At 55.0% G+C, this 25,623-nt stretch overlaps 8 protein-coding genes across 8 annotated transcripts; 3 read left to right on the forward strand and 5 right to left on the reverse strand.

The window, feature by feature from the left end:
* Window positions 1–1,512: 1,512 nt before the first annotated feature.
* C8A04DRAFT_35426 (acyl-CoA desaturase) lies at window positions 1,513–3,195 on the reverse strand (the record flags this gene model as incomplete). Its single annotated transcript, XM_062783168.1, has 5 exons — window positions 1,513–2,116; window positions 2,181–2,315; window positions 2,373–2,775; window positions 2,837–3,013; window positions 3,084–3,195. 5 exons carry the CDS (start codon window positions 3,193–3,195, stop codon window positions 1,513–1,515), a joined length of 1,431 nt encoding a protein of 476 aa, XP_062639234.1.
* Window positions 3,196–5,586: 2,391 nt separating this feature from the next.
* On the reverse strand, window positions 5,587–8,907 carry C8A04DRAFT_26345 (uncharacterized protein; the record flags this gene model as incomplete). Its single annotated transcript, XM_062779902.1, has 2 exons — window positions 5,587–7,887; window positions 7,954–8,907. The coding sequence occupies 2 exons, from the start codon at window positions 8,905–8,907 to the stop codon at window positions 5,587–5,589; spliced, it is 3,255 nt and encodes a 1,084-aa protein (XP_062639235.1).
* Window positions 8,908–13,210: 4,303 nt separating this feature from the next.
* Window positions 13,211–16,664, reverse strand: C8A04DRAFT_10218 (Lon protease C-terminal proteolytic domain-containing protein; the record flags this gene model as incomplete). Its single annotated transcript, XM_062776504.1, has 2 exons — window positions 13,211–13,387; window positions 13,524–16,664. 2 exons carry the CDS (start codon window positions 16,662–16,664, stop codon window positions 13,211–13,213), a joined length of 3,318 nt encoding a protein of 1,105 aa, XP_062639236.1.
* A 932-nt stretch (window positions 16,665–17,596) lies between these two features.
* Window positions 17,597–18,193, forward strand: C8A04DRAFT_26347 (uncharacterized protein; the record flags this gene model as incomplete). The annotated part of the gene is made up of 1 exon (XM_062779903.1): window positions 17,597–18,193. The coding sequence occupies one exon, from the start codon at window positions 17,597–17,599 to the stop codon at window positions 18,191–18,193; it is 597 nt and encodes a 198-aa protein (XP_062639237.1).
* Window positions 18,194–18,627: 434 nt separating this feature from the next.
* Window positions 18,628–19,491, reverse strand: C8A04DRAFT_10300 (uncharacterized protein; the record flags this gene model as incomplete). Its single annotated transcript, XM_062776528.1, has 1 exon — window positions 18,628–19,491. One exon carries the CDS (start codon window positions 19,489–19,491, stop codon window positions 18,628–18,630), a length of 864 nt encoding a protein of 287 aa, XP_062639238.1.
* Window positions 19,492–19,779: 288 nt separating this feature from the next.
* On the forward strand, window positions 19,780–20,344 carry C8A04DRAFT_10304 (mediator complex, subunit Med21; the record flags this gene model as incomplete). Its single annotated transcript, XM_062776531.1, has 3 exons — window positions 19,780–19,821; window positions 19,898–20,009; window positions 20,085–20,344. 3 exons carry the CDS (start codon window positions 19,780–19,782, stop codon window positions 20,342–20,344), a joined length of 414 nt encoding a protein of 137 aa, XP_062639239.1.
* Window positions 20,345–20,704: 360 nt separating this feature from the next.
* Window positions 20,705–21,649, reverse strand: C8A04DRAFT_10310 (Haloacid dehalogenase-like hydrolase-domain-containing protein; the record flags this gene model as incomplete). Its single annotated transcript, XM_062776533.1, has 4 exons — window positions 20,705–20,886; window positions 20,956–21,417; window positions 21,485–21,513; window positions 21,576–21,649. The coding sequence occupies 4 exons, from the start codon at window positions 21,647–21,649 to the stop codon at window positions 20,705–20,707; spliced, it is 747 nt and encodes a 248-aa protein (XP_062639240.1).
* Window positions 21,650–22,385: 736 nt separating this feature from the next.
* Window positions 22,386–25,193, forward strand: C8A04DRAFT_26351 (uncharacterized protein; the record flags this gene model as incomplete). Its single annotated transcript, XM_062779904.1, has 1 exon — window positions 22,386–25,193. One exon carries the CDS (start codon window positions 22,386–22,388, stop codon window positions 25,191–25,193), a length of 2,808 nt encoding a protein of 935 aa, XP_062639241.1.
* Window positions 25,194–25,623: the final 430 nt, after the last annotated feature.

Raw genomic sequence — 25,623 nt, forward strand, 5'->3', positions numbered from 1 at the left:
TTTTCCGTGGGGGTTGCACAGGTAGTCTTTTTCGGCTGGGACATTACATTCATACAGGCGCTGCACGCATGGCGAACTGGGAGCAAGGGTGGGGGGCCCGGGATTAGGAACGGCTCATGATATCTAGTCGTTATTATTTCCTTCTTTCTTTCTATTTTCAGGCGGTAGATGGGGTATGCATGGTGGATGCGTTGGTGGTCCGACATTATTTCGGTCTTCCATTTCCCAACGATCTTGCCACCATTTCCTTTGGGGGCACGCCTGAGTGCATCTACCCTCATGAGCCAGCTCTCTCTAGATATTCTAGGGATTGAGACCATGGCTGGAGTTAGGCTGGTAATAATGGGGTTCTGCTACAGACGGGGATTTATTTGCGACAAGAACCAACAAACATCATTATTGCGTTTTTTTTCTCTTCAGTTATTTTCTACAGAGACATACATACAATCCCAGCATTGATTCATTAGATCATAGTTTCCGAACCGCCGTTTTACAGCGTCATTGTCACGGTTGCTGCTTTGAGAAGTTCATCTTGGTGTTACTGCGTCCAAGGTAACAAGTCCGAAAAAGGGGTACAGGTTAACAGAACCACAGGCATACCAAACATATATTCAAAAACAACCCGCACAACTAAAGCCTCTCTCTCATTCAAGTCCTTGTCTCGGGTATTCCGCAATTAACATAAATTATACAGACCCTGATCAGCGTCACTACCACTTCCCAGTCCTTTCTAACCTTACCCTCGTACCGCATCATCGCGGTGCAGCTTGCTCGTCATCACGCACCACGCACTCCATCATCGATTACTCCTGCGTGCATATATACTTCCACGAATACATAAATAGGCACACCATGCACGTACCTATAGCAAATACGTTTTTTGATCCAATCGTCACTCGTCAGCTGTTACAAATTGTGTGCGTAGGGGATACAAAACTCTATTCGTCCTCATCACTCCTTCATACTGAGCCTACAGATTTTTCTACCCCTTAGGTTAGAATTACCATACCGCCCTTTATAGAGTGATGTTGGATTGTACACAGATGCCGTGCACTACACTAATATCCTGACCCTTGAAGAGTGAGCCTTCGAAGAATATGAGGCTGAATAACCTGTTTGTCTTATCGGCTGGGACAACCACCATTGGGACGCCAACATTAATATCTTGAGAAAATGCGAAACGTACGGCAAGGAACGCAACAATTTGCACAAAGAGGAGGATATATAAGATCATTTTTTGTCTTTCACATTTCAGGTCTCGTTAATGCTTATAGCCATGCCAATGCCCGCGCCATGAACCAAACCCAAACCGTTTCCCCAATTCTCATAACGCCTAAAAAGAACCCCAAAAAGCAGATAAGGTACTTTTTCTTTTTTTCGGCGCGTGTGGCCGCAGTGTCTACAAAACCCGTTCGATAACCGACGTCTCTAACCTTCTCCCCACTAGCGGGTTAGCATTAAAGGGGTCTCGAATCCAGCGTTATCGCTTTTCCCCCCAAATAGCCCTTAGCACTAGGCGGCATCGGCAGTAGCGATGGGTCGCCCGACACGGGTGATTTGGTCGCCGGCACGAACGATGCGTTGGCCAGAAGAGTCGGTGATAGCGTTGACGTCTTTGTTCTCGGACTGGGCACGCTTCCAAATCTCGACCTCGCAGCCACCCCGCAGGACACCAACCCGCATAGTGGAGAGTAGGTTGTGGGCGCCGTTCGAATGGTCGTAGACACCGCCGTTGAAAACAGCGGTGGCGTCCTTGCCAATAGCCGACGAGATGAGAGCCTTGCCACCGGGGTGATCAGCAATAAAGTTGCCAACGTCATGGATGACACCAGCAACAGCGATCCAGGCTTTGCCGTTCTTGGACTGCTCAACGAAGTCGTCCCAGCTGACAACGGGGAGACTCTCGAGCGGGGCGCCCCAATCAAGGGTGGAGCGCTGCTTGTCAAGCTTCTTCTGGAGCTGCTGGACGCGGCCCTTCTCGATCTCGTTCTGGGGGAAGGTCTTGAGGTTGTAGGCGAGGCCGAGCTGCTTCATGGTCCAAATGAACCACTTGGTGGGGTCGTATTGCCACCACTCAATCGCGTTACGGAAGTCGCTGGGGAACTCGTGGTGGAAGCTAGGAACGCTAGTTAGCGAACTGAATCTCTGTAGCGTAGCAGCGAAAATCACGAGGTACGTACTTGTGATAACCTTCGCCAAGGGTCACAAGAGCGGTGATGACGTGATCCCTCGGTGAGTTGCGGTCGTCGAAGGGTTGGTCACCGAGCCAGTGGGCCAAGCTGTTGACACAGAAGGTGGCTTGCTGGACGAAAAAGCTAGAAATCGATTAGTAAAACGCCCTTAGGGTCGCAATGTCAGAACTTGATGCGTACATTCTCAGAATACCGCCATAGACAAAGCCGCCGGCAAAGTCACCCCATCCGAGACCGCAGATGAGGGTAGGCACAACCAGGGCCATCGTGATGACCGACTTGAGGTAGTTCCGGTGCTGCCACACAACAACAGCGTCGTCGTTCAAGTCGGTGATGTCGGTACGGCCGATACGGCGGGGGTTCTGCTTCATGACCATCCATCCCAGATGGCTGTATAGGAGACCCTTGCGAACAGAGTACGGGTCTTTCTCGGTATCGGTATAGCGATGGTGGGAGCGGTGGAGGCTTGACCACCAACGGGCACTGCCCTCAACGGACGCGGCGCCACCGGCAGCGAGGAAGATCTTGAGGGGAAGGGAAGCCTTGTAGCTGGAGTGGGCCCAAAGACGATGATAGCCAGCGGCTGGAGCAATTGTTAGTAACTTTTTGATGATCACTCTCTTCCTCCCGTTTCGCGAACTTACTGATTCCAAGGCCGGAGAAGAAGTAATACAAAACAGCGAAGATCGCCGTCTTATATTGGAGGTTGACCCAGTACGAAGCTACCAAGCCAATAGCCGGCACGACGATGATGAAGTAGGTGTTGAGCCAGTTGACATGTTGCCACCAGTTGGTCCAGGTAATTGGCTGGTCTGTGATGTCTGTGTACCCGGTCTTGTCAGCAAGACATGTTCTCAAGCAGCGTACGATGGAACTGGCGAGGTCACTCACGAGGCTTGCGGAGATCATAGGTCCTCTTCCGCATGGGAACATGGTCGGTGGTGCCGTCCGGGAAGGTCTCGGCTTGGGCGACCGGCACCTCAGACGAGGAAGACGACGCCATGGCGAACGGGGATGGCAAAGGCCGTTCAGCAGTCGTTCGCCGCGTCGATGTTGATACGAAAAGGTGTTGGCTCGGGTGCTGGCTCACTCGAGTTGGAGAATGGGTGGTCGGTAGGTGTGTGGGAGGCGGGGCGGTGGACGGTTTTTCGATGTGAAATCGAAAGACAAAGCCGATCAAGTAAGGGCAGAAGAAGGAGTAATCTGGCGGGAAGGTGTATTATACGGGAATGCAGAAGCACAAGGGTGTGGGCAACGTTTTAGCGGGGCGGTTGAGGTACCGTTCTCCAGAACGCAGGTCCCTTGCGCGTGCTGCATCCAAGAACAAATTTCAGTGTTCAACAAGCGGTCGGTGCTTCAATTGGACGAAATGGGCGCACATGCAAACGTCAACAGGCGAGTGTCAGAGCTGCCGTGGGCTTTGCATCACTGGGGAGCTGGTTGCCACTTCACCCGTTGGGGGCTTGTCAGGGCTGCCGCCAATGGGATGAACCCTCTCTGCCTCGACGCGAACCAGTTTCTCACCTTACGGTCACGGCGGCCGTTCGGTCGTAGCCGAGGGAAGGAAGTGGCGGCATGGCCTTTGCGCTGGAAACGCACCTCCCTACCCAAACGAGGCCAGCCGTTGCTCCGGCCAAAATTGTTGAGGAAAGCGTTGGGGAGGTCTTGTGAGGCTTGGCAGGCCGTCTGAAAAGCGCGGGTTCTAATTGGCTGCCTGCATCAAGGAAGTCGCGATCTGGCCTGCAGCGCCCCACATGGCCACATTCTCGAGGTTCAAAGCGTGATAAAAAAAGGGAACGAAAATCGGTCCAGCCGCCGAATTCTTCCACTGGAAGATGGTGGGAATGGGAGACAACGCTGGATTGCGGGGGTTCGCCGACTTTCTTTCAACCGTTTTTATAATCACATGTCAATTCATCTCGTGATGTCGGTCGGGTTGTTCGCCTGTCTCTGGAGGTACCATGTACATAGTCCGGTTCACCAATTTGGCCCCTCGCGAAGTACCGGAAACTGGGGAAAGACAACCGTTCCTTCGGTTCGCCAAATTGGGCATCTCCTCTCCTTGGTCGGCCAACACCACAATGGCAAAGTCAACAATGATTGTTCGTCCAGACGTGACGAACCTGGGTGACGAGCTCGACCCCACAGAGACGCAAGCTACAAGAAGCTGGAGTCAAAGAGAGCATCAGCCCTGTGAGACGGTTGTCGTGGGTTCCACAAGCCGCGCCAGCAATTTGGGGACAGGCGACAGACATGGAGCCTCGGCCAGTTGAAAAGCCAGGCGATTGTCAATCCAATACCAGCACGGAAACATGTGATATATGGGATCGATGAATACATTTTCTCGCGCCGCCGCTAGTGAAGTGGCCTCTATATGTATTTCGTCATTTTCGACATCAACGGACTTGGCGGAACCGACCCGATGTTATCCAGCGCCGGAGTCGCCACACCGGCTCCGGCCCGGAATATGACCCACTTGGTCGGCGCGGCGTAGGTTCTTGGCATTTCGGTCCCGACGACACCCGAAGGAGTTTGGCGCCACATTCGGCTTGCCTCCGATGGATTCAACAGAACCACACGGTCCATAAGGTTGATATCATACCTTTACACCTTTACTTTTGACATTGATATTGTTTCTCTTCGCTTTTTTCCCCGGTCGAAAAAAAACGATATTTCCAGTAGGAAAACAAAATCGCTGAGAGATTCGTACTAATCTGCTCAAGAAATATTCTCCACATCTTTGATGGGCAATACGGGCAACGTTGCTCGGACCTTATTTTTGTTGAAATGCTTACCTGTAATACCCTGCTTTTCCCGCAATGATCCAGACTGCGCGGCTTTCAAGACGTAGTCACTACATACCATATGGCTCTTAAATGTTGTGGCCTACCGCCCGACACCGAGTCAAACACAATAAACCTGGACTCATTTCAATTGCATCCGTGGCAAATAGTCATATAGTTTCACTACGACGTCAGCTGTAACTAAACCGACATTCGACACATCACATCGTAAATCATCAAGAATACCGCCGCCCAGACCCATTCCCGTGTCCTAATCACCCTTAACACTCGGCCCGCCCGTAGCGCTTGCGCCCCTCCCCCGCTAATATAGTCGCGAACCCCAGAACCGAAATGGAAATCATGAAACTATAATGAGAAGAAACCAGGTTCGGAAGATGACTATGTGGCGTGTAGTACCGGTCAATAATGGTAAAAGCGAACTTGAAAAACAGAAGGTTTGAGTGTGACAATAAAATCAAGGCAACGAACAAAACAGACAGCGAACCGAGAACGATATATATATGAATAATGAAAAAAGAAAGGAAAAAAGCCATGGCATGTGCAAAATTAACAGAACGACGCAAACCTCCCAAACCCAAGCCCCGCTCCCTTTACGCAGCCACTTTCGTATCCCTTCCCTTACCCTTACCCTTACCTAACCCCTTTCCAAAATCCTCCTTCAAACCCAAGCCCAAATCCAAATCCATATCCGACCCAAGCGCCTTCAATTCCTGATCCAACTCCGAAGCCAAATCCGAGTCCAAATCCAAATCCGAGTTTAAATCCAAGTCTCTGTCGATATCCATTTCCATGACCATGTCCAGGTCGGTATCCGCGTGCTGTCGTTGTTTGTTCTCGTTGTAGCTCGAGTTCTTCTGGCAATGGCGCTGGTGGTAGTTGCCGATACTATTACGATTATTACCGGTAATATGTGGGCCGAGAGTGTCTGGATCGTACGCGGACCCAACGCCCTTGAGGTCTTCGTCGGAGGAGCGGCGGGGTTGCGAGAGAGCAGTCGTAGGCACCACAGGAGGGGGAGGGAGTGTTGTGGTGGTGGTCATACTGTTGGAGTTAGTTTGCTGTGGCGTTGTTCCTTGCTGCGATGCTACCGCGGCCATCGTTGCTGGCGTAGGTGTCGACGAAACCAGGGCTGTTGTTTCTTTAGCGCTTGCTTGTCCACGGGACGTTTTCGCCGGGATGTGCATGGTCTTGTCTTCATCTCTGTCCATGTCCTCGCCCTCGTCTTCCGTATCGTCGGTTTGGGAGTCGGTGTGATTGAAGGTATTGCTGGTACCGAAGGAAGGAGCATGGGCTGATTGTTCGGTGGTCATCGTCGCCACTGAGGCCATAGCCTTCGCCTGTCGTGCCCCCATCCCCGATACGGACTCAATCGTAGACCTCCTTCTCCTGCCGCGGGACACAGATCGCTCCCGACTCTCACCATCGTAACTGCGGTACTCTCGAGGCGTGCTTGCCCTTTCGGTGGTGAAATCCTTGCCGCTATCAGCCTGCGAAGCCCGTCCAGTGTTATGCTGACCCCCCTTGCCGTCTGCTGTGCTTTGCCAATGGTCCGACATCATCCCCCAGGTCGACGCTTGGACCGAACTTTGGTCGTCATATGTTGCTGCTGTGACCCTCCTCCTCGGCCGTGATCGCCCTCGGCTCACATACGATTCGTCGTCCCCGCTTACGTCTGCCGCAGCGGCAGCCCCTCGGAACCGATACGGCGCATCGGCGTATGTTTCCCCGTGACCCCCCTCATCTTCCCCATAACCGGCCTCGGAGCCGCCTCTGGAGCCTTTCAGCAGGACATCGCTAACAGAGGGTACGGCCGGCATACGGTTGTAGCCATCGGCGGACCAGGCATACATTCGGGGTGGAAACCGTCCCGAATCGTAGTCGCCGTGATTGCTGGGCATCGGGGACGGGGGAGATCGGCCGCGGCTTGAGTAGTAAAACGGCTCTTCGGCAGCAGGGTGGTGGTTACCCCAGCCCATGTACGTCCAATCGTCGGGTGGGCGGACTGTCCTGATCCGCGGCACACCAGGCGGAGATAGGTATTCGGGACGGGGATTATCCCGGCGTGTCAGCGACAACGTCAATTCGGCGGCTGGACCGCCGTTCTGCATCGTGTCGTCTAACTCTGGGAACCACGCGAGTAGTTTGCCAGCCTGGAGCCGCTCCTTGGGATCGGGATTTAAACAAATGCCCACAACTTCCCGGTACCACGCTGGTACCGGGACATCCGTTGGGATGGTCAGAGGACGGCCGGCTGCATCCGGCTCATCCCTCTGCATAGCCAACGCCCAGAGGACCATGCCAAGTTGGTAAAGGTCCGACTTGACGCCAATATACATGGAGATTCGCTGGTTACTTTCGACGAGTGGCGTTACTTCCGGCGGCTCCCAACCAATAGGGCACCCGCGACGGTTGATGTCGATAATTTTTGCGTTATCGTTTCCGTCGATGACTATGTTGGATAAGGTAAAGTCGCCCTGGACAAATCCAGCTTCGTGGATTTCAGACAGCCCACTGACAATTTGGCGAGCCCACCTCTCCCGTCTTGGCCAGGATAAAGAGGGTTGGTTGTCGAAGATGACATCGATCAGAGGGCCTTGTGAGGCGTAGCTAATCAAGAGACCCGTGATGTTGTCATCTGTATCGTCGACAACTACGCCGTAGAATTGTATGACATGTCGGGACCCGCACAGCTGGTTGAGTGCGTTGATCTCGTAAAGAAATTCGTCAACGGTGTCTGGGCCTGGGATTTCTTTCTTGACAAGTAGCTGGCCGTGAACACGAACCCTGTACACGAATCCGGACATGTGCGAGTCAAAATGGATCTCGCGCTCCTTGACACGCCTGCAGTCCATATGCTGGACCATGCGAACAGGAGGGTAGGTAATGATTTCCTTTTCAACTAGTCAGCAAAGGGTACGCTCAACACACCTGGGAGATACCCAGCATAGACCACCCACATTAACGTCTTCGACGACATGAACATGTAGCCTCCCTTCCTTTGTCTCCAGTTTGAGATTTGTCACCGTCTCATAGAAGTCGATCTCCGCTAGACTGTCCCGAATAGCCATGTAGATCTTCTCGCTCTTGTCCCGCTGCAGGAGAGGCCCCGATAGCTCAGCTTCGAGGGAGTCCTTGGGAGCATCGCGATAGTCGAGGGAGACAGTGACCCGTCGCCAATGATGCGCGTGCTGACGGAAAGTCACAAAGAACTTCTCGCGCTTAGACTTGTCACGGAAGTGCATGGACAGGTTGAGGATCCATTTGCGCTCCAGCTCACCCTCGATTAGGGCGTCGTACTGCGAATTGGTCATAGACTGGATCTCTTGCTTCGAGGGGCCATCGGACTCGTGAGTAAAGCGGTCGGTGACAGAATCCCTATCCATGGTAAAGTCGTCGTGACCGAGGTCTTCCAGGGGGCTCATGGGATATCTAGGCGAGGGCGGGCTGCTCAGGAAATGGTGGATGAAGTCCGGCGCGCTGGCCCGCGGATCACTGTTGTTCAGAGCCGCGGCGTTGTCCTGCAAGCGCCTGTCCACCGAGACAGCTCTTCGCTCTGCGGCGCTCGGGAGCACCGCTTCGAGTCGGCTCCGTACCTCGGAACGCTGGCGTTTGAACGTTTGCGTGCGGGGAAGTCCGGGGACGACCTTGCGGGAGACACGTTGAATAATACCGGTTTTGCTGTCATCGTCTTTCCCGTCGTCGTCGTCGTGTTGTCCCGACTGCTGCGGTTGCTGCTGCGGCTGTTGTTGCTCCAGGTTTTGGCTATTTTGGGCCAGCGATGACCCATCGGCCCCGTTATCCTTCCCGACTGCCGCAAAGAACCTACGCCAGCGGCTTTGTGACACTTGGCCGTTCGAGCTTGATAATGGATCTGGCGGTTGAGCGGCGAGCTCTGTGTAGGGTTGAGCCATCAAGCCTGGTCTCGAGGCGGCGCTCTGGGGCGCCGGTGCCGATCCGTGGCGGACGGTCGTGAGCAAGCTCAACTGCGAGAGCGATCTAATAGGGGGTCTTCCAGAATCAACGTGTCCGTCATAGGTGTGTCGTTCACTTGTCTTCTTCCTCCTCTTGGCCGACCTTGCTGAAGAGCTAACTAGCTGCCTCTGCTACGCAAGTGGTACCTGAGAGGAGCAGGAGCAAACGAGCGGAGCTGAAAGTACACTGGGGGGTAGTTTGCTGGAGGTCCATCAAGCGGGGACAGGCGTGTGCATAATTATGTTATGTAGCCGTGAATGGAGGAGAGAGGGCTGACCAGAAAGGCTTCCCAAGTCCCAAGTCCCTCCAGGAAATGCGGCTTGTGAATGAGCCTCACCCAGCAGAACAGGCTGACCGAGAGCAACAGCCAGGCCGGTTCGGTGGGCCGCACGCAGTTGCAGGCGAGCCTCGTGGTCGGGTCGCCCTTTCTAGAGATCAACTGCCGGTTCAAAGCTTTTGCAGCCCGTTGTTGCACCACCGAAGCATCGCAGAAGATGAGGCGAAAGGGGGGGGGGGGTGGGGGAGGTTGAGGAGGGTGGGAACAGGTGTAAGCTGGCTGCTTCAACAGGGCGAAACCATCTGCAAGAAGTGTTGGGTCGGGTTTCTGGTGGTCTCGGCGGAGGGGATGATGGAATAAAGTCAGAAATTGGGCGGGATGACGGCGGCTAACAGCGAAGCAACAGCGAGCAGCAAAGCAGGCCAGGAGGGTGTGATGACCCCCGGGTGGGACAAGAAAGTAAGAACGGCTCGAAGCGAGGTGGGATGGACGGATATGGATGGATGGATGGATTGTTTTCGATTGATCCAGCGCAACGGTCAAAACACTCAGGACAACCAAGACTAAAACGATGACGGGCCTTTCCACTGTCCGCTGTCGCCAATTGCTTCTTGTCGCGGGTCCGGCGCAACTCTAGCTCTCTCATCCGGCTCGTCAGCTGCATGCATCGTTGCAGTCGCTTCGGATTGGTCTCCCCCGCGACCAGCCCTGCTGTTTTGTGTTTCTCTCTTTCTGCATGCTGCACGAGGAAGGAGAAGGGGTCGGGGTCGGGTTGAGGATTCTCGAGGGGCTGTGAGGGACGACGGAAAGAAGGCGGGGTGCGATGTTCAGCAACGACCACTGAACTGTGGGGCAAGGCGGATGACAGGGGGGCGATTTGCTGGAGGGTTGGTGGGGTGCAACACGTGTAACAGCGTTGATGGGCAGAGAGGTTCGTGACCATGTCCGCACCAACCCCAAGACGGCCGCAGGGTTGCTCCCCTCTTCCAGCTCCCGACGATATCATGGAGGCTCTGGCAACGCCTGCCAGGCCTTCTTCGAAGGTCAGCACTCGAGCTTCCCCCGACATTTTGACATTTTGTGCATGATGATTTGCGTCATGTCTTTCAAGGCCGCGGCAAAACATCACCTTAGTCTGGTGAGCGGAGGATTTGTTGAGGGAAGTCCAAGGGCCCACAGGTGAGGTCTCTTGGGAGCTGGAAACGGCTTCCCAAGGCCGCTGGGAGACTGCCCGGCTTTGGCGGTTGTCTTCCATTTCGGGCGGGGAGAAAAGCCAAGAGAGGGCGAAAACACCGAGCTTGACTGCAAATGGTGGGGGTCGGCCGGGGGTGTTTAAGGGCACGTGGGGTCATTGTTCCCCTTTAGGGAAAGAGGGTTCTTGTCACTGTTGCTGTTCCCTTTCCCCTCGCGACTTCCTTTGCAGTCTCTTATCCGATCTCTCTTGCCCAAGTTCACATGAGATAGGCCCTAAGCTCGTGTGAGCCTGAAACGGATCGGATAGACGAGTTTGAACCACCTCATCCATCCTTCTAAAAACTATGATCAGTAACAAAGACGGCTGGGGGGCCACGGAGCTCCCAGTCAGCCGCTGTTAACGGTGCCGTCGCGCGTAACAGGCGGCCCGGATACAGATCGAGACCGGGGCCGGAAGCTGAGCCGCACCGCCAAAAGTATCCCAACCCGTGGTAATGGGTTCCTTGTCTTCTTTTGCCTCTCTATCTTCTGAGCCAATGGGCACTGGAACCGACCAACACACAGAAGCGGGAACGGCAGCGCCGCCGTTGCCCGGCCCAGGTCCAGGACTTTACTTTTCTCGCCCAGGGCAATTGATGAGAACTGGGACCCTTATGGTTATGTAAAGTAAGCCATCGACTCCGCATCGAGGTAATTGGAAGTGTAAGTTTGGCTTCACTCTTACAGGGCGAAGCGGCTCGCACAGAGAGAGGATAAGTACACAAACCTTCCCATTGCCATGTCTCCGGAACGGCATTACTGTGTACCCTAACGAAAATTCCGAAGGCACGGCACCTTAGGATTCCCCGGTTGTACTGGTGAGATAGGTACATGGGAGTTATCCCATTCTGTCTTTTGCAGCAGCCCCGCGCCCGAGGGTTGGTCCGTCGCCTTCCACAGCATTGCTGCCCAAAAACAACCCTCAGCAACCCCTCGACCAATCCTTCGCACTCGCTCCCGCAGGGAGCTAGATGCGCCCGGCACGTCAAGGAAGCAGGGCTGCATGCAGCAGCTGCCCATATCCAATGTCTTTTGCTCATTGAATTTACAGTTGCGTCCTCTGTTCATCCGTCACGTTCCGAATGCTGCCAGGGAAGACGCGGGCATGTCAGATTGGGATTGGTAGAAGACACGAGGGATCGATGTCATCAACGGTGAGCTGTTTCTTGAGTGCTGACAAGTTTCCCAACCGCTTCCTATTGGAGACGTGTCTCAGATCGATCGCAGATATGTATGTACGTGCTTGACCTGAGAATCACGCCCATCATCACCAATCGTTTTCGAATCTGGAAAGCCGACGCTAGGAACCAGACGCAGGCCCCGAATCTCGTCACCTTTCGTAGTCCCACTCCGTCCCCTCGCCGCCGGAATGGTGTACTAGAGAATTCCCTACCCCAGGTCTCTCACCCGAAGGACCACCTCAGGGTCATGAACTCCATCTGACACTCTAACATACCATGCCGCGTAGCCCAACCCGGCTTCGCCCATGGTTCAAGCCCCGCGTACAGCTGGAAATGGGGGTGGCGGTGTAAGACGCGGGAATCGCCAAGATGCTTCCTCGTACGGCAGGTCCTCGTCATCACGAGCCGCACAGCAGAGGAGGGACCTCGCCCAATCATTCCCGCTGACATGGAAAACTCTTTTGGGGGAGGGTTGGAGTTGGTTCTGAGTTGGACGTCACCGATCTGTCGAGAACAACGCAGTGTTGGCCGATATCAAATTGCAACTGTAACCCAACCACACCAGGCTGATTGTGCTGTGATTTACACTTCATGTTTGCCCCGCACGAGAAAAGAGATATGAAGCTCAACCCGACCTTCTCGGCCGGGGCCAATATATGAACATGACGCGAGGGCTCTGGGTAATGGCTATCATGGCCAGGCTGTGCATGATTCTTTCTTCCATTCGTTCCCCCTCCCTTCCCCCAATTTCCATCTCGTGAATGTCCTCGGCATGAGACAACACCTTCTTTACCTTGGCATCACCTAGGAACAGGCGACGCAAACTGTCCACACTTTCACAGCCGAATAGAAATAACACGCTGTAGAATGGTAGAGTGAAGATTTGTTTCATTGCCCTGTGTTATGCACAAGTCGTTAGACCTCGGCTAGATGTCTATCAAGTGGGAAAGATTCCGCCCATCCACGTTCCAGTTTGTGTGGAAGAACACGCTGGGCAAATATATGCATACCCCTTTCCTATCCCCTGCCCTCCGTTTCTCCCCCTTTGAGATTCTCGTAGCCGCAATATCACCTCCTTGATTCGCTCCTAGGTATCCCACATTGGCTTTCTCGCCAGTTAGTTACATACCCGATTCTTTCCTTTCCAGACAAAGATCCAGCACTGTGGATCCGTGGCTCTCCGATCCATCTGTGTTTCTATTTATTCGTCCGCCTGGCCCTGGCCGTGGCCGGACGCACGGTAAATCAACGCTCGGCAAGTTGTGTCGTGTCGGTATTGCAGGCAGAGTCAAGCCCACCGGCCCGAATGCCTTCGACCCATCCGTTGGACCCATCCAAAGTCAACCTCTCCCCTTTACGAGCTGGTTCTCACAAGCAGAAGCGAGAATCATAACGGGTTTCGGCTGCACCGCCATTGGCGCGGGCCAAAGCGAAAAGAAGACCCAGCCTGCACATCTGAGTGGCTCGCCTTCAGCTTCGTCTGTCGTTTTCCACCTTCCCAGCCCCAAGCTCGCAACAACGGCACAGCAACGGAGGAAAGGATGTCGTTCTCTAATCGCTCTTGTCGTCCTCGGAGCTGCCCTCCTTGTCCTTGCTGTTGCTCTTATCCTCCTTGTTACCACAGATTTTACACTTGTTGGCCTTCTCCCGGTCCAATTCCGGGAAAATCAGGTCAAACACCTCCGAATACCAACTTGCTGGGCGGCCTTCAATGCCTTCTTTGATGTTCTGCAAAAGCGGGGAGAAAAGTATTTTGTTAGTATGCGCAGTTGCCGATAGGATCGGGAGTGGGGGGTGTAGTAAGGTGGGGATAACAGGGGATGATGCAGGAAGAGAGAAAAGAGGAAACCGCTAAAAGACTAACCTCAGGAAGCTCCAGCCAGTCAGACATGTTGTCCTGCGGGAACACAATCATCTTGCAGCCCGCGCGGCGCGCCGCCACCGTCTTCTCGCGCAGTCCACCGATGCGGAGCACTTTACCCGTGAGGGTTAGTTCACCAGTCATGGCGACGGTTGGGTCGACGGGGGTGTCGAGGGCAAGCGACAGGAGCGAAGTCGCCATGGTGATACCCGCTGAAGGCCCGTCTTTCTGCACGGCACCCTCAGGCACATGCACGTGGATCTTGGCCTTCTCTAGGAAGTGGTTCTCGGGGAATTCGCGCGCCATGAGAGACTTGACGAAGGAGTACGCGATGGTGGAGGACTCCTTCATCACGGTTTTGAGGTTGCCTGTGATCTCGAGTGATGGCCGGCTCGAGGGCCTCAGCGCTGCCTGGAGGATGGCCTCAACGTACATAGCAGCACCGCCGAGCTGAGTCCAGGCCAGACCCATAGTGACACCCGGCGGAGTGACATCGTAGAGCCTATCGGATGTGAAGATCGGGGGACCGACGTAGTCCTTGAGGTTGTCCTTATCAATAACAACGTGAACGTTCTCGGGGACCTTAAGCGGTACCCTAGGTTTCTCGGTAGCCTCCTTCTCACCCGCTTCCTTGCTAGGCTCCTGCGCCTTGCTTTCCTTCTCCGACTCTTCCAAGGCCGCCTTACCCTCGTCGGTCAACGCCTTGTCTTCGGGTAGCGCCTCTTCTCCAAGGTCCTGGACGATCTTCAACGCGGATTTGCGGTAAACCTTCTCAATCTGCTTCTTGAGGTTTCGTACTCCAGACTCCCGACAGTACGACTTGATAAGCTCCTCAATGGCAGTCTTAGCGAGCTGCACATCTACCTCCTTGAGACCGGCCAATTCTTGGGCCTGTGGCGCCAGGTATCGCTCGGCGATGGCCATTTTCTCGTCGGAGACGTATCCAGAGAGTCGGATGACCTCCATACGGTCGAGGAGGGGGCGCGGGATGGTATCGGTCATGTTGGCCGTGCAGACGAAGAGTACCCTCGAAAGGTCGACAGGAACATCTAGGTAGTGATCGAGGAAAGAGCTGTTCTGCTCAGGATCAAGGAGCTCAAGCAACGCCGAGGAGGGATCACCCTGGTACCCACGCCCAATCTTGTCGATTTCATCGATCAAAACCAGGGGGTTCTCGGTCTTGCACTTCTTTAACGCCTGGATGACACGGCCAGGCAAAGCGCCGACGTACGTCCTCCTGTGTCCCTTAATCTCTGCCACATCGGTGAGACCACCGACGCTGAATCGGTAGTACTCGCGGTTGAGGGCGCGAGCAATCGACTTGCCGATACTCGTTTTTCCCACGCCGGGCGGGCCAACAAAGCAGAGAATCTTGCCCTCGACCGTACCGCGCAGCTTGCCAACAGCAATAAACTCAAGAATGCGGTCCTTGACATCCTTCAAGCCGTAATGGTCCTCGTCCAGCACCTTCATGGCGTTTTGAATGTTGAAGTTCTCGGCACTCTTTAAGCCCCAGGGGATCTGCGTGAGCCAGTCCAAGTAGTTTCGAGTTACATTGAACTCGGATGCAGCCGGCTCAAGGTGGGCAAGCTTATTAAGCTCCTCATCAAAGACCTTACGGACCGCCTCGGGCATCGCCAACTTGTCGGCCTTCTCCTTGAATTTCTCAACCAGCTTGTCCTTGCCGTCAGACTCAATGCCGAGCTCGCGGCGAATACCCTTCATTTGCTCCGTCAACCAGTATTCGCGCTGGCGCTTGGTGATCTTGTTCTCCACGTCCTTAGTGATCTTGGACTGGAGCTGTGCATTGGCTAGCTCCTTCTTAAGCACCAACAAGGCCTTGTGCATCCTGTCCTCGACATTCAAACTCTCTAGGACTTCCTGAAGCTCAGCCGGCTCGCCAGCGGAGACCGCGGCAGCGAAATCCGCGAGCTTAGCAGGCTCAGAAACGACATTGCCCGCCGATTGACTAATGGAGAACGTCGAGATCTGGTCCCTGAACAAGCTGTTCATGCTGGCGACCTCCTTGAAGACATTAACGATCTCGTTGGTGACAGCCCGAACGACTGGGCTTTTGGGGTCGTGAGGCTCCTCCGTAAGGTTATCGACATTGGCGATGCTGACAGGGAACTTCTTCAGGAAAGAGGTCACTTCGTACGTCTTCTTTGGTGCCGCAGGCTTTTGTTCCACAGCACTCTCCTCGAAGCTTGCCACCACGTCTCCCTTTTGCTGGTCCGCCTCTTCCGTCGCTTTGGGCGGAGCCGCAGGGATCGGTTCCGGAACGGGCGTCTCGGCGACTTTCACAGCGTTGGAGCCACCTGGTGGGATTAAGGATGACAGCCGGATCCTCCTGTGGGGATACAAGATGGCAGTGAGGCCACCGTCCTCGCCGCCTTGCGCGTTCATGGGGAACACGCTGGTGACCTGGGCAAAAACACCAACGTCGTAAACATCGTCCGGGTTTCGGATGACGTCGTCGTCCGCATTCTCATCCTTGAATAAAAAGGCTCCAACATATGGTTGTCCCCGCTTGAACATCTCGGTTATTGCAGCAGCGACGTTGGGATCCTTGATAGTAATGGCCTTGTAGAACCCAGGGAATAGCGGCCGTTTCGCAATAGGGATGGCGAGAACCTGGGGGTAAATTTCTGGCACAACGGGTTTCGTAAGGGCCTTGTCGCTCTTCCGGCCCCGCTTGCCGCTACTCGATCCCGAATCATCCCCCGATGAGCCGGAGGAAGCTCCGCCGGCGGTGCTCCCCTTCCCATCCGACTCTGGTGTGTTCTTCCCGCTCCCCTCTTTGCTACTGGCCGACGCATCGGAAGTGGAGGACTTGGCCTTCGCAGCCTCCGCCTCCTCTGCTTCAGCTTTTTGTAGATTCGCTTTCTTCTCTTCTTCTGAGAGGGGCTCCGTAGCTCCGTCGAAGAATCCCGTTTCCTTCTTCTTCCCGAGAGCAGGGTGTGTCGAGAAGGCTGCAGAAGAAGACGGCCAGCCGCTCCTCAAAGAGCCCTGCAGCCGGTATGCACCATTTCGTCGTTGCTGTAATGATGCAGGGACCGCGCACGTGCTTAGTCGTCGTGATGAGGTTGAGAAAAGGTAGCTTGCTGGTGCGGATAGCCGGAGGGCGCGCTGCCGGGACAGCATAGTGGGCGGCGAGGGAGAAAAAGCTCAGGAGCGCACTTCTAAACGTGAGGATCGATGGGAATGCCGCCCCGTTCCAAGCGGTCTTAGCTCGGTCTGCGACACACGACGGCCGGGAGTGGGGGTGGAAGGAGTCTAAATGCAGCCAAGTTGGAGAAAATACAGGAAGAAGGAAGTAAATAGTGTACAAATTAAAATGCGCAATCCCGAGGCTGCCTAGAACCGTGATGGGTGGGGGATTCAAAAGCAGTTCCAAGAACGTGTGAACGGCTGGGAAGGCCGGGATCCATGCCGGTGATGTCTGAATAATGCGATGGTGGATTTCGGCCGATGGAAGCTGCTGGCAAACAGCTGCAGGCTTGGCGCGCTAGCACGAGTTCTTGGCACACTGGTTAGCCACAGTTGAGGGGGGAGGAAAATTTTCAGCCTCACTCAGAGCGCCTCGTTGCTGCGCTGTTGGGCAAGCGATAACGATCTCCACAGGGGCCTGATGCCCCACCCCCGCATTCACTCACACCCAGCCCGTCATCAAGGCCTAGAATTTGGAGATATCTTTGAAAGGTTTGGGCTGTAAATTGCATATGCTTTCGGATAGAATTCTCTTTGAACCTAACATGCCACAACTGTGTCGCTTACGGTTCTATTGAGTGAGATTTTGCGCCCAGATACCTTCTTATAAAAGTGTTCCATTCCTGACCGATTTCAAACCTTCTTTGTTTCCTCTCCCTCATTACAATCATTGATCCTTCGCTCAACCCTCGTCTCACCATCAACGCTTGGCAACGGCGCTGTTCAACTCACATCCTAAATCGGGCCCAACCAAGCATTGGTCCGATTTATTGAGAGGCCATATGCTTCTATTCGTCCCATTCCACCCTCCTCATCGGATTCCATTTCGTTGTCTCGGCCGGACTATCCACATCATCGGCTCCACCATGTCCTCGAAAGCAAACGACGAGGTCTCCTCCGGCCTAGCCAAGCTCTCGCTCAAAACCGCCGAGCTCACACCAACTAGCCAATTCAAAGCCAAGGCTCCAAAAAAGAAAAATGCCAGTCCCGTCGCAGACAGCTGGGAAGATGAAGTCGACGAGGATGACGAGGAGGCTTCAGGCGCCGAAGACACCACACCCATAGCCTCTTCATCCACCACTACCACTGCCCACGCAGGGACGTCAGCTCCCCCACCAACACCCATGTCCCCCGTGGCCAACGCCACCAAAACCCGAGCATTTTCTCCCCCGGCCACCCTATCTGGACCAGCCGGCTTCACCATCCCGCCCTTTGACGGTGCCGTGGACACCAACAGCATTAATGCGCCGCCGTCGAAGCGGCCCGAAAAAACGGATGCTGTAGCCCGGCGCATGATTGCTAGTGCGCTAGGGATGCGGGCGCCCAGGATGACGGATGAGCAAAAGGCGTATGATCGGGCGGTGCGGGAGAAGGAGAAGAAGCGGCGGGCGGAGGAGAAGGAACGAGAGAGGTTGGAAGAGGAAGAAAGAGAGAAGGCAAGGAAAGCGATATGGGATGATTGATATCATTTTGGGTATTCACCGTTTGGATATTACACTGTCAAAGATAATGGCTGGGGAGGGGGGTTAGTATTGGTACTGATGATCATCTGCCGATACGTCTACAACTGGACGTGGATGCTAACCTATGCTTAAGGGTTCCTGTTCGTATGTGCGCGAGCTTTTAGGTGTTGCTCTCCCCCTATCGATGACCGTCGTAGATGACAACAAAGCTAATGGAGCCATTATACCCCTCTTGGGAAGGAGCGGGGGCCTCTGGGGTCTACCATCGGCGAGGACCCTAAGATAGGTTGGCAAATAAATGTTAAATGTGAATGGGCTAGATGTCATGTCAGTTGTCAACCAAGCAGTAGGGCACCATACTAACTTACCAACTTTACGATCACAGCTCCCAATGCATACACTTGGCGAGAAAATCTGCAGATATCCCGTGTTCTTCACCCCTTCGTCTCCTTCGGCCCCAACGGTAAATTCCTTCCCTTCCACGTTAACACTAACTCTCTCGCATCACCCGAAGCGTTATACTTCATACCCACACCATACCCCTCTAACCCTTCGTCCTCCGCCCTCCGATTCCACATCAACTGCTCCACGTACCCCGCCCGCGAACATGCCACAAACACCATCGGCCACCTACTCCGCGCTAACGCTTCCCGAATCCCTTTCGTCGCCAGCCGTTCCGCCACTAGTGCCCCAATCACCCCGCCATTCGTGCCCCGCCACCCTGCCGGCGCACTCGCAAAAGCCCCTTCCAACTCCCGTATCAGGTGCGGCCCAGGCTGTTGGATAGCCTTGCACTGCGCGAGGACCCGCAGCGGGGTGGTCAAAATGGCAGTCCGGCTACGGGTAGCTGCGGGACGTGGCAGAGTCCAGACGCCTAGGAGATCGATGCCGCCATCGGAACTGCCGCCGACGCGGCGTAGGGAGAAGCCGTAGGGGGAGAGGGCCGCGGCGGTGGTGTACTCGAAGTGGGTGCCGACGTAGACGGTGGAGGACTGGTCAAGGCCGGTGCGTGTGGCGTAGGCGAGGAAGGTGGTGAGGGAGGTATGATGGGGAGATGGGGCGCTGGGGTAGATTAGGGGTTGTTGTTGTTGTTGTTGTGGTTGGAATGTTGGTTTTTGCTGGGGCGTTTCTGCTGATGAAGTGTTTTGGGCGGCCGAAGAACTTGGCGGTTTTTGGTCGGTTTGTCCGTGGAAAGATTCGACGATCCGCCGGTGAAAGCCCCCGGAGACGCTAGAGCGAGTTCTATGTAATAAACCTGAACTAGGAGCAGGCACTTTGCGAAGGAGAGAGACGCGCATGCTGAAAACAACTTTCTTTGTCTTTGGAGAGTTAGATCTCGGGATGGTTTTGCCCGACGTCAAAACTTCCGAAATGCCTGCCGGGTTCGGTCCCTTTCAAAGTACCGGCTGATCTGATTGGCCAGATCTCGTCCGACAAGGTGCTCCCCATAATTTGCCGGCCGGAGCTGGTGGAGCGCCGCGTTAAACAACGTCAATCAAGCAGTGCTCTCCTTGCTCTCTGACGTTCCTTTCCCTACACCAGCAAACGCTCAAGCTTCTCAATACTGCTACCCATTGGAAATTGAGATGATGGACATCCTTACCCAGCTCCAGGAGTCAATGGACTTGGTAAGCTGCCCTCCTCTCCCACCACAAATTCTCAAACCGGGTTCCGCCCCGCTAACCATGCTTCTACCCATCGCAGCTCTGCACCATGTTCATCGCCGGTCTCTACTATAACGACACCCACCACGATCTCAAAACATTCAACGCCAACGACAAGGTCCCTGATCTAAAAGCGGACGCCCCTAAAGAAGGTGCGCTTCCCCTTCCCCTTTCCCGCTTCCCCTCAAAAACAACAGCCCCTCTAACCTCCCACCCCTCTCTCACAGTCCAACCCCTCGACCCGCAGACCTTCAAAGACGGCCAAGCCGAGATTGCCCGTGACATCATCGTACAAGCACAGCGCATCGAGTACCTAGTGTCGGAGCTGCCGGGTCTGCAAAACAGCGAGCGCGACCAACTGCGGATTATCGGCGCGCTGGAGGAAGAGATTGCGGGACTCGAGGCGCAGCGCCAGGAGGCGACACGCGAGCGGGACGAGGTGTTTGGGCAGTTGGATGCGTTGTTGAAGAGTGTGCAGCGGCCATGAGGGGTTTGCTTGGTGGGGTAGTTAAGGCAATGGAACGCCTGGTCGTCGTTTAGCATGGCGTTGGGGGAATTATTCTTGGCATTTCTATCATCATTTTTCTTTCAAGAGGATTTATTTCGGGGATATCATGAGGTGATAGTGTCTTTTTTTCCTTTTCCTTTTTATGGGGTTTGGCGTGCTTCCATAAACCCGGTTGTGCAAACTTAGACCAAATATGTGGCCGCTTCTGTGTGATCCTAACTCTATCATGCATGCTGTGCGTTTGAATCCAAATCCCTGCTCCGCTATCCAACTATCCATCACCTTTCTATAACACCCAACGCAATTAGGTCTCGCACAGCATCTCTAATCTCTATCTTCTCAACCCTCATTCGGGGTAGGGGCCTTCGTAAAGACCTCCGGGAATACTCTCCGCAGTTCCTCAAGGTGACGAATCTGGAACTTGGAAGCCTGAGTCTTGGGAGGCTTGACGTCCTCTTCAACAAGGTGTGCTACGGTCCAGCCGAGATCCTGCGCCTTTTTGCAGTTTTGGTATGAGTCGTCTTTTGAAACACCGTGTTAGCCGTACCCACCCCATCGTTCGCATAGGAGTCATCCCGGGCACATCTTACCAACGAAGAAGCAGTCCTCATATTTCTCGACACCCGCATGCCGCATTGCCTTCTTGTACATATCAGGGTGCGGCTTGCAGGTCAGCGGCACCTCGCTGTAGTCGCAGTAGGTGATTCCCTCGAAATACTCCTCAATCTCGAGGAGGCGGACGACCCGCTTTGCGTGGTTGACGTAGGCGTTGGTGAAGAGCCACAGTTTGACCTTGCTCCGGTCAATGTCGGCGAGCAGCCGTTTGAGTTCTGGCCGGGGCTTGATAACACCATCGAGAGGGAGCGCATCATCCACCTTGGCGTTGTACTCTAGAGGGTCAATCTGGTGATGTCGTACCAGCCCTTCGATGGCTAGGCCGTAGTTTTGGTAGTACTCCTTATGCAACCGCACAGCATCGTCCCAGGGGAGCGAGAGGTGGGCGACAAAGTATTGGTCGATAAGGTCAGCCATAAGATCATGGACCTTAGCGCCTAGCTGTTGTTAGCATCCCATCTTAATAGTGGAAGGGAAGGGGCCTGGGCTTTGAAGTGGGCTCACTCTTGGGATACAAGCAATTATCAATGTCACTAGGAAAGAAAAATTAGAAATTGGCATGGCATTTTGTTATTTATGACTTTGAGGCACTCACAAGAAGAAGACTTTTCTGGGCGTCGTCCCATTGGCAGTGGACTCCTTCTCAGATGGTGGGTGTATTTGAGCCATATTGTACATACAAATGGATACGGGGATGGTGAAGAAATAAGATAAAGCGTGTTCCGGCTCCGGCTTAAGTCTTGCCTGACCCTAGAGATGAAAAATATATAACGAAGGTTTGTTTTTGACCGGCAAAGAGCAACGCTTGTTAGCGTCCACGGGGTTTCTGTTGATGTTGTTTGTATGTGAAACACTGTTGTCTGACACTGACTGAATGGCACAGCAGTGTCACTCGGCCGCCGCCCCTTATATACCAAGAAAATCCGGTGTGTTTTTTTTTTATTCGAGCCTTCAGTGGAATTCCCAGCCCACGCTCGAAGTTGGATTTATAAGTCGAGGGAGGGAAAGTTGACTCAGGCCGGTAGTTAACTGGAAGTAACGTTGTGAAAGCCCCCACCTGCCATTCCACTTCCCGACCTGCATGTGAACTTTGGAGGTTCTGGGATGCGATGGTCCGTGCACATGCTCAAACACAACTTTTCAAACCCTCTGCGATCCCTGTCCCAGCTGCCATTTCCTCAACCCCCAAGAGCAACGACTTCCCAGCGATCCGCAAGAAAGAATAAACACGGTAACATCCACCTTAAATTTTCAACATCAAAATCAGATGGGAGTTGTTCTGACTTGGGATTTGCGGCTTTACCTTTTTCTTTTTGTATTTGATGATTTATTGACGCGCTGAGTCGCCGATTCGAGACGCGCCGTGGTTGCACGCTAAATCTTGGTCCGAAGCACACACTCCGCCATGACCGGGGCATCGGCGGGCGGCGTGATCGCAAGACCCGGAGAGGCGGTTCACACTGCGGCGCCCCCGGGAGACCCTCCGATCGGGTCGTTCACGCCTGATGAGCTACGTGATATTCGCGAATACAACAAACTGTTGCAGTTCCGCGACGAGATTATCAGCGGCCAGCACCCTCGCATCAAACTAGCCCATCTTCCAGGGAAGACCGCCCAGAAGGCATCTCTCACGCCTGCGCCGACTTCTACATCCGCGGCATCCCCGACAGCTTCACAGCCTGCCACCGCGAAACGCGCTGTAATTGGCAATGGCAATGCTCGGTCTCAGCAAACAAACCAGCTGCGGGCTCAGGGAAACACACCTCCGGGTGTCCCCGGCCTTGGTATACTGTCTTCGAGCGTTCAAGCATCCGGGCCCGGAAAGCCTGAAATCAATCCAGTGCTTCTAGAAAAGTCTGACGATCTGGTCAAAGCCGAGATTCAACTGCAGCGACAGCGCGTGGAGCGCAGTCTGAGGGAACAGGTCGAGCAGCGCCGTGGCGCGACCAAGGCGTCAGACCAACTGGCTGAACTTGACGTTGCCGACATCATGGCCAAGGCTATGTCGCTAGTTCTCGCGACTCCCCTAGCCCAGTCTACTGACGACACACCAGCCGCTAATGCCACAGCGTCGAACGAGTCGGCCGACGATGACACCTTTTACTCCAGCCGCCACGATACCCCCGAGTCGAACATGGCCTCCCGACTCCCCAACGAATCCGAAGACGAAGAGATGCGAGAAGAGTCCCCTTATGAGCCCGCACTTGATCTCGGTCCCGTCGTCCCACAGATTCAGCCCGTCGCTGCTGTAACCGGATCGGCTCAAAGCTTTTTAGCAAGCGGCCAAATTCTCCCCGGCCTATCGATTCCCGGTGGGTCTACAACGTCGCAGCCATCGCAAGTGCCTTCAGCACCGGCTGCGATGCGCAATGAGATCTCGGCGGCCGGGCATCCTGGCGGCGTACAAGATTTTGCGAGGGTAAATGACCGACACAACAACCAAGCTGCGGTGCGAGAGCCTACTTTGGTTCGGAGCCATGACCTCTCCCCACTTGCTCCCCAACCTACGCATCATGTTATGCCACAAGCCATAGCCAGGGAGGCGCATCTTGGCTCCTCTGAGCTCCCCAGCGGGCCCCAAGCCGCCCCCGCGCAAGTCGCGGCGTTACGGAAGCAAACCTCCAACGGATCAAGCCCAGAGAGCTCGCCCCATAGTAGCAAGAATGCGGACAAGAAGAAGGGCAAGAAGAAGAAGAGAAAGGCAGACCGGCTCGCGGCGGACACAGCGGCAGCCTCTCCTTATATCAAGCCAGAGCCGCGTTCCCCTTCGCCGCTGACTCCTCAGTATGCCCGCCCGAACAAGCGCCAGCGACACTCGCAGCAGCAACCGGTGGAAATTCAAGATGATGAGCCCAGGTACGAACAGCCCGTGCCGGCTGAGGAAAGCTACGATGCGCGCTACCAGCCTCGAGTTGTCAGGCAAGAGCGGGTTGTAGGCTACGAAAGGGCTGATGAGTATCGCCCCCACCATGGGGAGGAACCCTTGGTCATCACTTCTCCGAGATACGAGAGGATTTATTACGATGACTACAGAGCGCCGCCGCCGCAGAGCGGGTACCCAGCTGCAGGCCCAGAGCCAGCGCAGTATGTCTCTAGAGAAGTACGTACCGTGCGACCTGCGCCCCGCGTCGTAGAGAGTCTGTATGATGACGGGGCTACTTACTACCGCGATGTTCGCGCCTCGTCAAGGATGAGTGTCCGTCCTCCCGCGCACCCCGACCGCTCGCAATCGCCGGTAGCTTACGAGCGCCCATCTGTCGCCATGCCTCCACCGAGGGCTGCGCCTCGCCGCATCATCGTCGACGCCTTCGGCCGTGAGTATCTTGAGCCGATCCGCCCAGCCACCGTCGTTCGAGAAGAGGTCGTGGCTGAGCCCAGAGGGGCTTATGAACGGGCTGTTCCCCCGCGCGCGGTCTCACACCGACCTGAACCGTTAGATGACGATACATTGCTCTACCATCCCACATCTCCTGTTTACACAGCACCGAGGCGGGTTGTCACGCAGCCTGAGTATTCGTACCGGGAATCTGCCGTAGCTAGCGGCGCCATGCCGCCTCCGCCCGTTGAATATCGGACGGAGCCCACAAGAGAGTACATTTCCCGGCCGTCGAGCGTCCGGCCACCCATGGAGTCCATCCGCTACGATGCTGCTCCTTCGGGCTATGAACGTGTCCCGGCTTTCCTGGACGAGCACCCACCCTCGATGGCGCCTAGGGAATATTACCGCCGTCCGGCCAGTACCCGCCCAGTCGAGAGCCGCTACGTCGTACCGGTTGCCTATGAATCACCGGTACCGGCCCGCGAGTATCCGCCCGTTGCCCACGCTCCGCTCCGCTCTGCTAGTGTCCGCCCAGCTTCGGATGCCCCCGTTCGTTATGAGATTCCCCCCGAGTACGCCTCGAGTACTGTGCCCGGTGCCGCTGGCTCTGGCGCCTACTATCAACAACAGGACGCGAGGAGAGACGCGATCATGCCGCCCCCGCCGCCGGGCAGGGCATACAGTGTCATGCCGGGTGACCAAATTGCTAGGAGGGAGTTCCCCGCCGGTGGTGCTGGCGGCACGCAGGCGCACCCACAGCCGCAGCCCCAGCAGCCGGCTGAGAGGTACTATGCTCATCCCGGGGGCGCCTCGCAGGCGCAGATATCGGGAAGGGACGATGAGGAGGTGGTGTTTTTGGAGAGAGGCCCTCGTGTGGTAAGGGAATATCGCTGATTTTTGCTTGGAGGAAGACAAGCGGGATTGTGGATGGTTGGGGAGTTCATAGCATGGTGGGCTGGATTGCATTCTTAATGGAACTGGAAGGGCAAGAATTGCTGGCGGGGGGATCCTCCTGGTTGCCTGGAGCATTGTTGGCGTTTTATTACATAGCATTGGGATGAGGAGGTCAAACGGGTGCTATGGATTTTGCACTGGTTTGCGGGCTGGTAAACAGCCCACTCCACACATTTTCTCAGTCCATGGGGCGGGGAAAAGGGGGACTTGGTACTCCTGGCAGGTGGATGATACCAGGCTGGTTTTTTTGCCCCAAGTTCTAAGTTGAGCCTTTCGACATGGCTTGATTTGGCAGATGGACTCGCGAGCTCATGAGCTTACTAAAGAACGGGGGCCGATGGCATGGCCGTGTAGTTTTGCCCTTGGGCAG

This window comes from Dichotomopilus funicola, assembly GCF_033296635.1.
Source record: "Dichotomopilus funicola strain CBS 141.50 unplaced genomic scaffold C8A04scaffold_12, whole genome shotgun sequence".
NCBI lineage: Eukaryota > Fungi > Ascomycota > Sordariomycetes > Sordariales > Chaetomiaceae > Dichotomopilus > Dichotomopilus funicola.